We start from the raw sequence: 15,889 nt of genomic DNA on the forward strand, positions 1-15,889 counted from the left end.
ATCATAGTCAAATATCGTTTATATTGTCATTATTCGAACAACATTCTTAATTAATTACATTTTGTAAGTTTTTATAACAGTTTTCTTTATAATTAAAAAAAAATGTTGCTTTAAAAAATGGCGGATCTAATCATTTGGATTGTGAAGATTTTTTTCGTCATTCTGCATCAAATAAATTTTAATTCTGTACTTTTTTTTAAATGATATGCTGATAGCAACTCTATTGAAACTTATCCACATTTTAATGCTTTGCTCTGTTCTCTGTGCGAAATATAGAGAATCGAGGAACTCTATATTGCAGAGTTAAATAATGATTAAAATGCAAATGCTTTCCTCATCACATTCGAAGTTCTAGGTTGGAAATGTATTGTTTCAAACATAGAAATTTTGCCAATTAAAACTGCTTATACAGATATTAAATTAAAATCAGTAATAAAATATCTGGTGAAGTGAGGCCCTAAAACTTCCATTACCCAAGAGCCCGTAGAGGGCTTAGTGCAGACCTGTACTTAGAACATACACAGAAAATATTTTCTAATTTTAAATAACTCTTTTTACTTGCAGATACAGAGATTAAAGCAGATTTCAGTTTTCCATGTATAATCGGATGCAAAATCTTTTTTCCCTGGTCTAAAAATGGATAGATTAAAAATTATTTATTAATGTTTTTCTTATAGAATTCGTTTAAAGATGAAGAGGTTGCTAATTTTGCTGGCATTATGAAGAAACTTGATTTCATTTGTGACTTAAAAGAAAAGTAAGTTAATGGTGGATGTTTTAGAATATTGAAATTTTTATAGTGTGTGTTGAATTTTCCCTTTCGATTATTTGAAAATTTAAATAAGAAATATTTTTTAAACACTTTAATATTAAAAAGAGATTAAATCTATCGGTTATTTCGAATTTCCTTGACTGTTGCAATAATCGATTGTAAAGCCTGTGCGTTAAGGAATGAATTACATTTTTGTATATTCCTTTTAACAACAACTGCAAGTCAAATACAGAAAAATGTATTTCCTTTTCAGAAATTTGGCACCAATAGTTTAGGTTACAAATTTCGCGTTGCTTAAATTGGTGGTGTCTTGTGTTTGGGAGGATGTGGATAGTTTTTAGAAATCCAAAATATCTTGAACCCTCTAAAGCTCTGTTCAAATTATGTGTTAAGATTTTATTTAGATGTTTATTTGTTTTATTTAGAAGTTAAGATTTTTATGGCCCTTAAATGTTATACAATAGTGTTGATACTTAAAGGGGAGGGGGTCCTCAAAAACGAGAGCTTCCAAATTTTCCAATAAATGTAACTGAAACCTTCGTCAAAAAAAAATTTATTATTTTTTAATTGTTGAATGTATTAAGAAACATTGGAATGAAGGCAGGATACCTATGGAAATAGCTTGAATTAAAAATCCATTTTGAAGCTGCACAAGATCTATTTTAATAGTTTTCGTATTCTAAATAGTGATACATTGGCGAGGAAGATATCATAGCTACCATACTTCTCCAAACTTCTGCACCACACTTGAAAAATGACAGTGGGCCCTGAGGGATATAACCAGCATTTCCTAAATACTGATGTCAACGGTCTCCAAACTATGCTTTTTTTGGGGGGGGGGAGATCAATTTAACGGCAAAAAAAATTTCCTATTTGTGACGTTAGAAATCTGTGGTGATCCTGCTTTCATCAAGATGATGTTGCGGTTTAAACTTCGTGCTCGTGCCAGCAGAACGGAGCCAACTTTATTTTTTTCTGTGGTCACGAGATTTATATATCCCATTAACTAGCAAATCATTATTCTTAACTTTTTCTTTATGTAATAATAAAAATGGTTTTTTTCCGCTTTTGTTGAGTTGAATAAGTGGACAAACATCCATAAATCGATACTATGGCCATCTGTGTTTATGGTGTTGATATAACCTGCTATCGCGAACTTTCATTTCCAAATCTGAGATTCCTACTCGGATTGTTCCAGATACGTTCTTGAATTTTACTTTGCTAGAAAATTACTTTCAGTTAGTCTTATTAAGTATATAATTAAAAGTATTAAATGAGACTTGAATTTATTAGTTATATTCCAGCAAAGTTTTGAAAACACTCGGAATTCGGATGTGAAATTATTTCCGCTGCAAGGAATTGTGTGTATATATATATATATATATATATATATATATATATATATATATATATATATATATATATATATATATATAGTAACCAATCAAAGTAAGAAATATTTCGAAAACAAAACGGAATAGTTTTGGAATCGCAACTAGAAATTATTTCTTATTCAAACAAACCAAAAATGCAACAGGAAAAACATCATAGTATTTAGAGAGCGCAAATGCAGCTACATCTAAAACACAGATGAAATGAGACAAAAGTAATAAAAATCAAGTTAATAGGAAATTCAAATTAAACCAAATAATAATAAAAAAATAAAGAATCCGGCTTGATGACTTTTTCAAGAGTCACCAAAAATTTAATTAATAATGAATTTCCAAGAAACTACTGTAATATCAACTTTTTGATTAAACAAAATATGATTTGGGATTAATCCTTTACCTAAAATAAAAATAGAACTTTCCTTGCATATTAGATCACTCAATAGATGGCGCTGGGACACTACAATTGTTTTTTTACCTTAAATGCGTTAGCTTGGGGGTGTTAAAAAAGCGGAAATCACAATTGATAGCTTAAAATTTCTTTGCCTGCGGCTGGTATGTGCTTTCCTTTCTGGTTTAAGTGTTATTATATGGTATTTTTGTTTTATTGTTATTTTTGTTGTTGTATTTTTGCTTATTAGTGGATGTATTCTTCTAATTTATTGTTTTGTATTTTCCTTTCTGTTAAAATAGTATATCTCTTGGGCCTAATTTCAGGGGATTTTCGGGTCATGAGGAATCATTATTTGACTTTTTAGTCTGCATTCCTTTACAGAAAAAATCGCTTTTTTTTAATCCCTGCCTGAGGGTGACCCTTGAAAAAGTCTTCAGGCCGGATTCTTTTTTTATTTGGTTTAATTTGAATTTCCTATTAACTTGATTTTTATTACTTATATATATTAAAAATCGTAGTACTATTATTCATCTACATAGAAGAAAATTAGAAGATTCTATTAAAGTTTAATTCTAAAATTGAGTACTCACCTGATATTGTATTTGACTCAACAAATGTAGATGAATGCGCTTTATATTAACCCTATCTAGATAGCAAAGATTGTTAAATACAATTTCTCTTTATTATGATGGTTGCACAGAACTCATTTTCATAAATACTCGGATCCATATTGCTAGATTGTCTAGTAGAAAAGAAAGGATGATTAACTGACACCTTTTAAATTAGTTTTTTATTAAACTTGTCTATCAGTCACAGAAGAACTGGCATTATCATCTCCAGAGAGTTAGAAACTCTTCTAGTGCTTCTTTTGATGTTTTTACAACTATTTCGAAAATATTTTGTTTCTTGAAATGGATTTGGATGACAACATGAACAAAACAATTTTTTCCCTATGTAATGTAAGTAGTAGCAGATTTGTTTTACCATTCTCGACATGGTGATCAAAGCTTGTCTCAGACGACGCGCGGCCCGACTGGAAACAACTTTTTATTGCTTCGATCCAGTTCACAATTTTAAAAAAAAATCATAGTGAATAAATAAAGAATAGGGAAATTTAATGAATGAAGTAATAATATTTATAGTTAAAATATTTAATAAACGTTTTATTCAACAATTAATTGGAAATGAATTTGGGGATTTTCGGGAATAATTGAATCTGTAACGATATAAAAAATTATTTTACCATCTCCATTTAGGCTGAGGCCTCTGATGCTACTTTGTCTTTAATACTATATTTTCTGCACTTATTTGTGACATAACTACTAGAGTTAACATGCCCCTTCTGTAGAAAAACTTGCGGCAGTTGATTACTGATCAGTTGATTTTTGTAACTATAACCGAAACATAGAGAAATGAGAAACTCTATGTTGTGAAGTTAAATAATGATTAAAATGCGACTGCTTTCCTCATCACATTGGAAGTTCTATGTTTGAATTGTATTGTCACTTTCTATGGGTAACGTTCCATAGAAAGCATATTCCTAGTGTTTTTAAATTGACAATGTCTCAAGGAAAGTAAAACAAAGTTGCTGATAAATTTAAAAATCACATGAATGCAATAACTTTATTTGCATTTTTTTTTTTTTTTTTTAATATTACTTCTTGATCATCGGTTAAAATGATTTTTAAAATTAAGATTGTTTCAGCATTTAAAAAGAAAACTACTCTAAACTAAATTCCATTGAAAAATATTTTGACCAAGTTTGAACTTATATTTTAAATCCTGTTGACAGGAAACAGATTTATTTTCTACTTTGTAGTTGAACTTTGTTATATATCCATCCTATTTATATGAAAAATTACATCGTTATGAATAGATAAATTAAACTTTAATCTTTTCCTTAAGAAATCGTAAAAATTGAAGTTTATACTCCTTTGAATAGGTAGTATATTTGACCCCAAAATTTGAAGCAATAAAGTTCAATCCATTTTGGAATACTTATTTCTTCTCCCATAAATGCGAAGGCTAATGCTACATTGTATTCGCGAATATGTAACCGAAAATTACGGGTTTCAAGTAAATCGGCGCATGAAAACTCTTTCATCAGTCCGGGACAACTCGATACATCTCCAAACACACCTTACTGTCATGACAGTATTTTGTATACTTATTGGATGTATTTGTTTCATTTACCATACACAAGCCCCCTCCCCCCCCAAAAAAAAAACCTACAAATTTCTGTCATTGTTCCAATAAAGTTATCTTCAACATCAGTGCTGTGACTATCTGTATGCAAAGCATGCTGAACATGTTGAAACACTACTCTTTCTTTCTGAACACCTTTCAAAACTTTCTTCTACTGTTTCATCTGCCCATTGAACTTATCACCTTCCATTGTTTTGATAGTATTTTATATCACGATTGTGATTCATGTTTAAATAATAAAGGTAAACAGTCGAAATAACGCGTAAATCGAAAAAGCAGCAAGTAAGCAAATTGATTGATGCTTGAAATTCATTTAGATGATCAAGATTTTCAGATGAAATGAAAACGAAAAGATATATAAAAATTATAGTTACTTTAGTCATTTATGCTTTTATATTCAAAAATAACTTTACTTTCACTGCCCCCCCCCCCAAAAAAAAACTAGTATACACTACAATACTAACGTTACATTTTTTCATAATACATTTACATTTTTTTAAAAAATCGTTTGTGTTTTGATAGAGAAAAAATGCAAAAGGTTTTGCTCAATCTTATAGACATCTTTATTGTATATTCATTACAAGATCTCATTTTCATGTGAATATCTGAAAAATAAATGTTTTTATCTCTTTTTACACAAATGGTTTAGAGAATTAAGCCCTGACTGTCGCCTAAAAACATAATATTTATAAGATTTTTAATCAGTTTTAACTACCTTTTATCTTTTAATACAAAGACATTTATTTTTTGTGCTGAAATAGCTATAAATAATGAAGTTTGTTTCTTTAGCTATATTTTTTAGACAGAATTTAAAATAAGACAAAATATTATGTAGTAAAAGTTTACAAATTAAGATTAAAGTGCAAAGGATTGTGAATTTGTTATTTCAGACAGTCTTAATGAAACCGTTAAAACGCTTGTATAATCTTCTCGCCTTCATAATATTAATAAGTAGTTATGTTCAATTTTGTATTATGTAACCTGGTTAATTCAAAACTGATAGAATCGCAGTCAAAATTTGATTATTCAAAAACTGTAATTAATAAAATCCAAGTATAAAAATAAGAACAGCCGGAGGAGACTATTTTTATCCTGAAAATGGTAATTTTTATTGTTTAACAGATTTAATGATTTTGCATTAAACCTATCCAGAACACTCAAATGACCGCATTCCCAGCGCAGTACCACTGTATCGCTGAAATGTTAGTTACGTTTTGTATTAAGTAGGTAGTTACTGTGTGCGAGTAACTTAGCTGTGTATTATGTACGATTGTCATGTTTTTTCTTGTTCATCACAATGTTAAAATATTTCAGGATTAAAGAGGCATGTGACTGCAGCTTTATGTATTGGCACCATGTGGTTTTTCCTACTTATGTTGCTGATATTTATGAAAATGGTGTTGACGTTCACAGAATCCAGGTTGGAATATTTTTTTAAAATTCATTTGAAAGGAGAGCCTATTTAATGGCCTTCTTAAATATATGTTTAATAAGAAGTATGTAGGCGTATTTGTTTCGATTGTTGTATTTAAATATGTATATTTGAGAAAGATAATTTTAAGTAGAGCATTAAGCAGATTCCTTGTGAAAAGATTACCTATGGCAAATGATCACGTGACACACTACGGTAAATTTCTTCTGGTATTCGCCGACCATGATCCCTAGAACATAAAAACACCCTCCATTAGGATTATCACGATACCGGGAGAACCGGGAAAATACAGACAATTTTAAGTTTCTGAGTTCCATTTTTTTTTTCTATCTAAGAAATGCCGATCTCTGAACATCTCAAGATGAAAGATCGTAGCCATAACTCCAAAAATGAAACAACTGTGTAATTGCTAAAATTCGCACCTTTTTCATCCCCCCCCATATAAATTATAGATCAGTATAATTTCGATTTCAGAGATAGTTGTTATCTTTCCTTGAAATTCCCTGATTGCAGTTAATGAGGATGCGCGAGATTATGCTATAACTACATGAGAGAATATGCTAAATTTCTCAGGTGGGAATAGCAACGTTCAATCTGCGGAAGCATTACAGTGATGTTTAATCACTCACACGTGGGTTTGCTAAATTCCTGTTTTATTATTATTATTGTAATATGAGAGATTGTGAACTAATTCAGAGTAGTTAAGAGAATTTTTTTAAACAATGAGCTGCTCAAAATCCGTATTTAATACAGATTGGATAGATAAAAATATCAACTAACTTAACTAACTTTGGTGAAAGGGTTAGTAAAGCTCCACAAAATCCGTTTGCTGCTTACTGCTCGCTAAGAAGATAATACGCTTAAGTAGTAAAGCAAAGCAGGCACATATTAGTCGTGCCAAAAGAGGAAAGCATACAATATTGCGTGATTGTTCAAAAAAAAAATCATAGTTGATATTGGACTTTATCTGAAAGGAATACAGGAGAAGAAGATACATGAAATTTGGTATCCAAAAATAAGCCGATTTCGAACTTTTTAACTCAAGAAAGGTAATTTCAAGCTGAACTTCTAAGTGCATTAAAACTTGTTGTGTCACATTCGTAATTTGAGGTATTCACTCATATATCGGAAATAGACAAAAAATGTACTTTTGGTCGTACAAAAATGTCGTATATTATTTGTTACGAATTAGCTCTATTTTTACAGCACTTCTCTTAAGAAATCTTTGAACAATAAGAAATATGTAATATGCTTTCACGAAGCTTTGAACCGCATTTCACAAGAATACTAAATGGTTCTTATTGTAAGATATTGCTGTGAATCAGATAAGTCTCCACTAGATATTGGAATTCAAAATTTTTAAGGCATGTCACTGCTGAAGAACTGTTTGAAAATTTTAAAGAAATTATATCAAGTTTGAACATAGTTTCTTTTACAAATTAGTATGGATGATACAAATTTAAAATTTTAAAAACATGTCAAAGAAGAACTTTCATGCTAAAATGACTGTAAAATTTTAGATCTAGGTCCTTGTAGACTATACATAATCCATGGAGCGTTTCAGTATGGGCATAAATCTACTGAATGGAAAATAGATGTTACTCTTAGAGCAATGTATAGAGTATTTAAAAGACAGTTCAGTTAGACGTACCGATTTTCTGGAAGTTATTGGTTCTGAATTTTCATTGAAGTTTTGTTCTTTCCATTGGGTGGAAAATATCTATGTTTTTGAACGTGCTCTAAAAGTTTTTGACAACGTAAAGAAATGCATAGATTTCATTTTAAAAAAATTTCCTGTATCCGCCACGAGTGACACTATTAGAAATGATTGCTAGGATAAATTGTTTCTATCTAAAATTAACTTCTCTTATATTGCTTATAATCTTCAGACATTTCTTTAAAAAATTCAGACATCTGAGCCAATCTTTTCATTTTTCTTAAACAATTAATAAAAAACATTTGTCAAAAGAAGCATAATCGAAGAAGCAAAAACATTCGATGTTTATTTTTGAAAGAGCTTGATGATCTTAAAAGTCTAAGGCTGAGAAAAAATATTGTTACAGATTTTTTCCGCTCAGGGTTCGTTTAGATAGTGGGTTTATGCTGAAGTGAACACACAATCAGCAGGCCTCAGTAGAAAACGTCGACGACGTTTATTTACACAAAGACGACAAATATTTACTGCACACGACCACATTAACACACGATAGCTGACAGTAGCCCACAAGTAGTAATCGTCCACAGAATCCAGCAGGAGAGGGGTTCCTCGGAACTTCGCTCTACGGTCTCTCCAACGGCTGAACGTCTCTCGCTTTAGCTGCCGACTCACTACTTCTCACAACTGGCTACACACAATTTACGACGCTGCCTCCACAGTAGACAACAGGATTCGGCACACAGCAGTTCAGTACTCGCTCCACACAACGCTGGTAATTCGCCGTTGCTTCGCTATTCTCTAGAAGGCTCATTACTTGTCGGCGACTCCGACTACTCGACACACACACACACAGCTTGATAGTGCCGGTCTTTTATAGTTCCGAGGCGGGGCTAGAATCTTCTAGACCAATCAGCCATATCTCGGTTCCTAATGGACGGATCGACAAAATTCTCGAAGTTTCGAGTATTATCCATTTTGTCGTCAAAGTCGCCAAGTTTGTCGCCAAGCTCTGGGATCACTGGCTCGACATCCGATAGCATTCAATACAGACGGCTGTAAGACGGTCTTTCTTATTATGACACTATTCGCACCGGGAAGCAAAATTACAGGTTTGTAATAATACCAATTTTGGAATAATGTCTTCATGCTATTTTATTATTAATGGAGCTATTGAAACTGAAAAAAAAAAAAAGACTTTTTAGCAAAGTATTTTATATTTGTGAAAAATATTATAAAAAAAAATATTTTAACACATGTCAATAAATTTTAATGTTTTAAAAACTGCATCTTGTTTAAGTCCATGTTTATTGAAGAACCTTGGCCTTTTCCACTCATTAAAATTGGAGTATTCCATTATAACAAACACTTGAGTGCTGCATTTCCTCTCATATTGCATATACGTACAGGAAAAACACGGGGATTTTTTTTCTTCCAGATTTAGTGGCTACCCTGTCCATGCAAGAGTTATATATAATATAATTTTGCAGATGCGTGGCCGAAAAAAAGATACTTTTGGAATAAACTTCAATTTATTTTTCCTTGAGAGGGCTTAATTTCTATACAAGGAGAAGCAATGATACGTATATGCTTACATCTCGACACAAAAGCAAAAATTAGAGAAATTTTTTGCCTGAGTGGCTTTACTAAGGGATTCATTTAGGGATTTCTTTGACTCGGGTCGATTAAGGAAAAGGAATCCTAGGTTTTAGAGCGTGTATTAGAAATAATTAATTAAAAAAGTGGGAAATAAGGGAATTTTATAAAGTAACAGCTGTTTTAGGATTTAAAAGATAAGAAGATTTTGATTAAATTTTAGAGATGGCATTACACACACACACACACATACACATAATATACAATGTAATGTAATGCAATATATAATGTAATGCATGTATAACACTTTGTTCGTGTTAACTTGATGTCACGATAGCTTAAAGTATTTTTGGTTGAATTTTAACCCCACAAGAATGTGTTACAAGGAGAGAAAAAAAATCTTGAATGTGTTCATAGATGGGCCATCTAGCTCAAAAGGGATGGAAATAGTGAGAACTGTAATTTTCATTTCTCCGTAACTTTTTTACGTCTGAGGATAAAAAAATAAATCAAATTAGGCGAATTAGAGTCTTATTAAGATGAATTACTTTGGCACTAAATTTTTTCGATGCCCTCAATTGCTTAGAAGTTATTGGTTGAAAAGTGATTTTTTTTACTATTTTTAACTTGATCTGCATTGCCACATTTAAGTTTTAAAAACACTTTTACGTTTAATTTCTTGTTTGAAATTATTTAAACTTCCTTGGACTAAAATTTAATAGCTTGAATTAAATTGAAAAATAAAGAAGAAAAAATATTTATTGGCAGCTTTTGTCTAAAAATGGGCAACTTTAGAAAATTTCAGATGCTACTTCATTCGTTGGCTCGTTTGAATGTATTAGATTATAAGTATTTATATATTTAAATGTGGCATTAGCGATCATGTTAAAAATTTTGCAATAAACGCTGAGTTTGTGCGGTATCAATAAAGTTATTATCTATGGTCGCTTCAGTAAGCAATATTTTTTTGTTTTGCTTCAGATTGAAGAGAATGTGAAATTGTTAACATAGATTATAAGGAATCTGCCTTTGCCATCTAATTTGCTGAGAGGAATTTCTTATATCTTTTTGAGGAAGCAATTTTGTCGGTAAAGTGCCGAAATGAAACTTCCTTGGTTTACTAATTCTAATTTTTTATATAATCATTTCTTAGATAAATTTTTTTTTCTCCATAGTATATGATATTTGCTCTGCATGATTGCATCGAACCAATTCTTGCATGTCGTCATGAATCATCTTCTGTTGCGTTAGTTCAAGCATTTCAGAAAGAAACATTTTTAACGATAAAAAAGGTATGCAACTTTATTGACTCTAATATCTAATATTAAAAAGTGTAGTTTTTTTTTTTGTCTATTAATTTTGAAAGTTTATTGTGATTTTCGTTAGATATTGCATTTTGAATATATATATATATATAGTACTGTTTCAAGATAAATGAATCGGCTGTATTCAATCTCCAACAACTTATCAAGGGATTTGTGAAAATATCGTGTTCGGTTAGGGTGAATTAAAATAAATGTGTTAAATGCGGGAAAAAGTTGTGCTTGGGATACATGTAGAATTTAATCATACATCAATAAAATATATAAAGATTTGAGTTCTTATCGGAATAACTCGTTTATTTGTTTGAGGCATATGTGTTATTGTTTAGAATGTAATTGTAATGGATACTGCTTAATGTATGTAAAATTTATGAAGGTTATATTGCCCTTATTACTAAATATTTTAGAAATTCTAAGAAACTGATGAAAATTTTAAAAACATTAAGTCATATTTTGAATATGTATTACTGCAAGCTATGCTTAACTAATATAGAGCAATCATTACAAAAGATTTTTTTTTATTTCTAAAGTTAATGTATGCCAGTTTTTTACTCTCTCTTTATTAAATCCGATCATTTTCGAAATAATTTATTACTAGATGGGAAATAGATATATAATTCTGAAAAAATAATTTGAGCCTTTAAAGTAGTGTATAAACCTGTAAGTCTATTCTCATGTGAGAGGGTTGAATTCCTGAAACAGTTAAGATCATTAAGTGCATGTTAAAATTTCAAAATATTTATTCACTGATTACTCTTCAGATTTTATCAGGCCACTGTAATTGACATTTGGGTGACATACTTTTAACCAGACACTAGAATTTTTCATTCACAACTATATCAGTCCCAACGTTGCTTGTATAAATTACATAATGTATTGTAGTAATACTCCTAAATATTGTATTATACACAATCCTTATATAGAGGGTGTTCCAAAAAATTCGACATGAGGTTTTATTTTTTATTGGAGATAAGTAGATGCTTATAGATTGTAAAACTGTTCAAATTAAGGTGAGAAATAAGATTGCAGTTATGAAATAGTCATACGATTAATTTTCAAGAAATTAGTTTATTTAATTTTTTGTTTTCTTTTCCCCCTAACAATTACTTTTTATGTAACTGAATTATTCCAAAAGACTGCTCACATATGTATTTAAAATTTGCTGAGTTTTGTTTTATTAAATTTGAGCATTGCAAATGGGGATAGTATTTGAATTAGCAATTGAAGTTGTTAAGGAAGACGATTATATATAAGAGAAATTTTACATTTTTCACCTAGTAATACATTTACTTATTTTATATACTTTTCACATTTGAGATATTATTTTCTTATAGAAGATAGTATAGACTTGTTTGATTTTTTTTTTTTTTTAATCATCACAATTTTGCTCAGATGAGTTCGTAAATGTTGAATTCATAGAGGAAAATGTCCCTTTCTTTTAAAATATTTATTTAATAAAAATTCATTTTTGAAAAAAGAATATAGGACTACAGGTCTGTTTTACCTATTCATTTCTTGTATTGTGCTTTTCAGTACTACCCCTATTTTTTAAAATAGTGAAGTAAAGAATTTTAAAAATTATTAAATGGATTGCTTGTTTGTGCTGTTATTAGAATACGCGGTTAATATCACTGGCTTTTATTTTTATTTATGGAATCAACATGCTTGACACCTTTGACTTTGTCTGCTGAGTAGCATGTTGCAACTGCCCATTAATCTCTTTCTCTGTCTGTCTGTGAAGCCTACTGCTTGTGGAAGTTTTGTGTATCCATGTGTTTGTAATGCAAAACGCTTTGATCCAATCTTTTGGAAGGCACTGTTACAGCTGGAAAATTAGTATGTCTTATTTTAAGTGGCTCCATTCTGGAGATGGCTATTTGACAATATGCAGTTCTTGCAAGTGATCAACATGGTGGATGCCTGCATTCTAGGATATAAATTTACCAAATAGCTGAATGAGAGTTTCGATACTCGTGGATTAATTTATTTCCACGAGTATCGAAACGAGTTCCACGAGTATTTAGTCTGCCAATTTTACCGCAAATCTCTAAATTTCAACCGACTTCATTTTTATTTAAAGGATAACTCTTAAAACTGTTATACTACCTATCTTATAAATGCCATTGGTCTGAAACCAAAAACAATCGATGCTAACAGGATAATTAATGGCACAGAAATCTGAAGTACACAACTTCTTTATTAGAAGAGTTTAGTTTCGTGCAGTGAGAGTGAATAGACTATTTTAAGATTTATTTATTCAAATTCACTCCCGTTTTCAGGAGTAAACTTGAACCTGATACCGAAACTAAGAAATTGCTTGGGCTTAAGACAGCTAAGATTATTGCTTAAGACAGCTAAAATTATTGCTATTACGTCTTGAGAGGCGTAGGAAACCTCACAATTTAGAAATTGTTTGAGTGAATAGAAGTGTTTTGAAGGTCGAATTCTAAATGGTTAGAAAATCATTTCATGAACGCCTCAATATAAAATAATTACAATTTCCTGCCTCCCAGTCTCATATGATTGCAGAGCTCTTGCCATCATTAAATTCGAAGAAAATGGAACAATTTGCTAAATATGTTTAAAATTTTGAAAAAATTAACTGATTATTGGTCATGATTAGAAATAAATATCTAATATGTTAGAATACGTGAAAATAATTTTAAATGCATAGATTAGTAAAGCAATATGGAGAATAGAATAGAAAAGCCGATAAATCCATATAAAATATTTTATTTCAGTAGTAAGTTTTATAAGATAAAATCACATATAATAATTTTGCAAAATTAATATTATTTGGTGGCAACTGTTTGATGTCAGTGGCCCTTCCGTTTAACCTGCTATGTAACTCGTTCTTTACCGTAATAGCATTTTAAATAGCACGGGAAAATAGTGTAAATCACCCTTCCTTCATTATCAAATCATCATTGCTCCTTCATTCAGATAACTTTAAAAATCCTAGAAATTTGGTTAAAGAACTTTAAGTTTTTGGAAATTTGTAATAATCTAGTTGTAACAAAAGAAAAAAATTATCAAATTTACCGATTTATTGTTGGGGAAGGGGAGCCATATAAAAGTTTAAAAAGTGTAACTTTTGAAAATTATTAGCAGGTTATGCCGTTAACGGTTATTACCTTACCATATTTTGAAACACTTTCGCAATTTACAATGCCTACTTATCTCTAGTGGATGGAAAATTGAGTCGCATTTTAATTTTTCGAAAACTCTTGTATACCCTCAAAGCTATATTTACTTATTACTACTTTTTAAGGCTTCATATAATACATTATTCTCTATATTTCTTATTATGAGTAGGATATGAAAATTAAATAGCAAAAGATTTATTTAACACAAAAGCAATGAAATTTGTAACGTTGAGAGTTACCTACTATTAATTAGACTAACGTAATGATACAATGGCAAAAAATTTATTCTTTATCTTAAAAAAATATCTAAACAAAACTTTTTCGGACTTCATGCAAATACAGTATCATGGTTTCTTATATTTAGAAAAACTTGCAATTATTGTTACCAGAATTGTTGAAGAAGTTATTGTGCAAATACTTCAAGGCACTATTTCTGGAAACAGGCGGCGGTTGAAGTTTATCGATATGTATATATATAGACTTAAAAACCAATGCATTTTGATAAAGAACAATAAAATCTTGAATTTTGACTTCACTGTCTTCATTTTTTACATATTCTTATTATTAAGTACTTTCCCTCTCTTTCCCCAAAACGTTTTTTGCCCTCAGTTGTATGTATTTGGTTTTCTTAATGTGTTATATATGAATATTATATGAATAACTATTTTAACCATCTTTTTATTAAAACATCTTTATTCAAAATTTTAATGCACTTGCAATTCATTATATACTTTTTGTCGTGACGAGTAAATGAAAGAAAAATAAAATCATTCCTCGATTGCATAGTTATAATACTGAATATAGAATCTGAAAAATTTAAGTACTAATTCATTTAACAAATTTAGTGCATGCGTGGAAAAGTTCCTTTAGTGTCGTTAAAAAGCTACTGAATCCCATATATTTATTTTATCTTCAATTGCAGTCGGTAAAATTTCATCAATAAAATAATTACAGCTTAATAAATTAGATTGGGAAAAAAAGATATTTTATTGTTAAGAAAAGAAAACCTAATTCGCAAATACGCGAATTACTTATGTCAGTGATTTATAATGAATTCACTTAATTTCGCAACAGCAAAGCAATTCTTTTTAGGATGCATATTGCAAAAGACTGTCGGCAATAATTGTATATATTTTACAAATTTACTTTAAAACCTTAACCAGGTTTTAATCAGAGAACTATCCTAATGAAATAAGCATAATGGATTAGAAAAACTTGCAAATTCTTTACCGAAGAAGTAACAATTGGATAAATAAAATGGCTACTTTTTTCCGAGCTATTTAATGAATTCTGAATCAGAGAAAATAATCTTATCTCCTCATTCATGATTCAGATTCTACAATTTTTCTACTAATTTCACGAACATGTGATCGAAGTAGTGGATGAAAATAATTTTTTTTTTTTTTTCATAAATCAAGATGGTATCTTAGCCGAACGACAAAAAACAATCGACATTTTTGAAATCGAATGAACGACCTCAATCAGATATCTGAAAATCTGCGAACTTAGTGTCTTCGTCATCAGTCGCTTTAAATATTTCTCGATCGACCAAAAATTTTCATCTGTTCACCTATCATCTTGTCGGTTATATTGCCAAAAGTAGTGCAAATTATGAGCTGAATAAGCGAATTTGAATCAGATGTCGAAATCTCTGTTATGGGCGTGATGTTGTCACAACCGTCGCATTGATTTCTTAAACGACAAACCAAAAAGAATCGGTAAAATGCGACATCGTATTGACTTGTCACTTTGTCAACTGTTTTGACAAATGTAGTCATTTTGCTGCCTTAAACAGTTATTAAGATATTTCCTTTGTTTATAATATATTTCAGATAGTTTTTAAATTACTGTATTCGTTAATGCTCAGTTCTCTGCAACCGCTCCCAAGTGGTGAAGACTTTTACCGATAGAATTCTCATTTTCTTACTGAGGGGGAGGGAGGCAACAGTTAGGGGCTGCCCCCTTCCTCCCCGATTACGC

The 15,889-nt window shown here is 30.4% G+C and overlaps 1 protein-coding gene across 1 annotated transcript in view; it reads left to right on the top strand.

Moving 5' to 3' along the window:
• The window catches only part of LOC129958164 (WASH complex subunit 4-like), an 89,321-nt gene that overhangs the window by 35,134 nt on the left and 38,298 nt on the right, over window positions 1-15,889 (top strand). The window contains exons 15-17 of the mRNA XM_056070404.1: window positions 678-757; window positions 6,074-6,179; window positions 10,617-10,733. Coding sequence (XP_055926379.1) covers window positions 678-757; window positions 6,074-6,179; window positions 10,617-10,733 — 303 coding nt within the window. The remainder of the gene's footprint in view (window positions 1-677; window positions 758-6,073; window positions 6,180-10,616; window positions 10,734-15,889) is intronic.

This window comes from Argiope bruennichi, chromosome X1 (genome assembly GCF_947563725.1).
Source record: "Argiope bruennichi chromosome X1, qqArgBrue1.1, whole genome shotgun sequence".
Taxonomy (NCBI): Eukaryota; Metazoa; Arthropoda; class Arachnida; order Araneae; family Araneidae; genus Argiope; species Argiope bruennichi.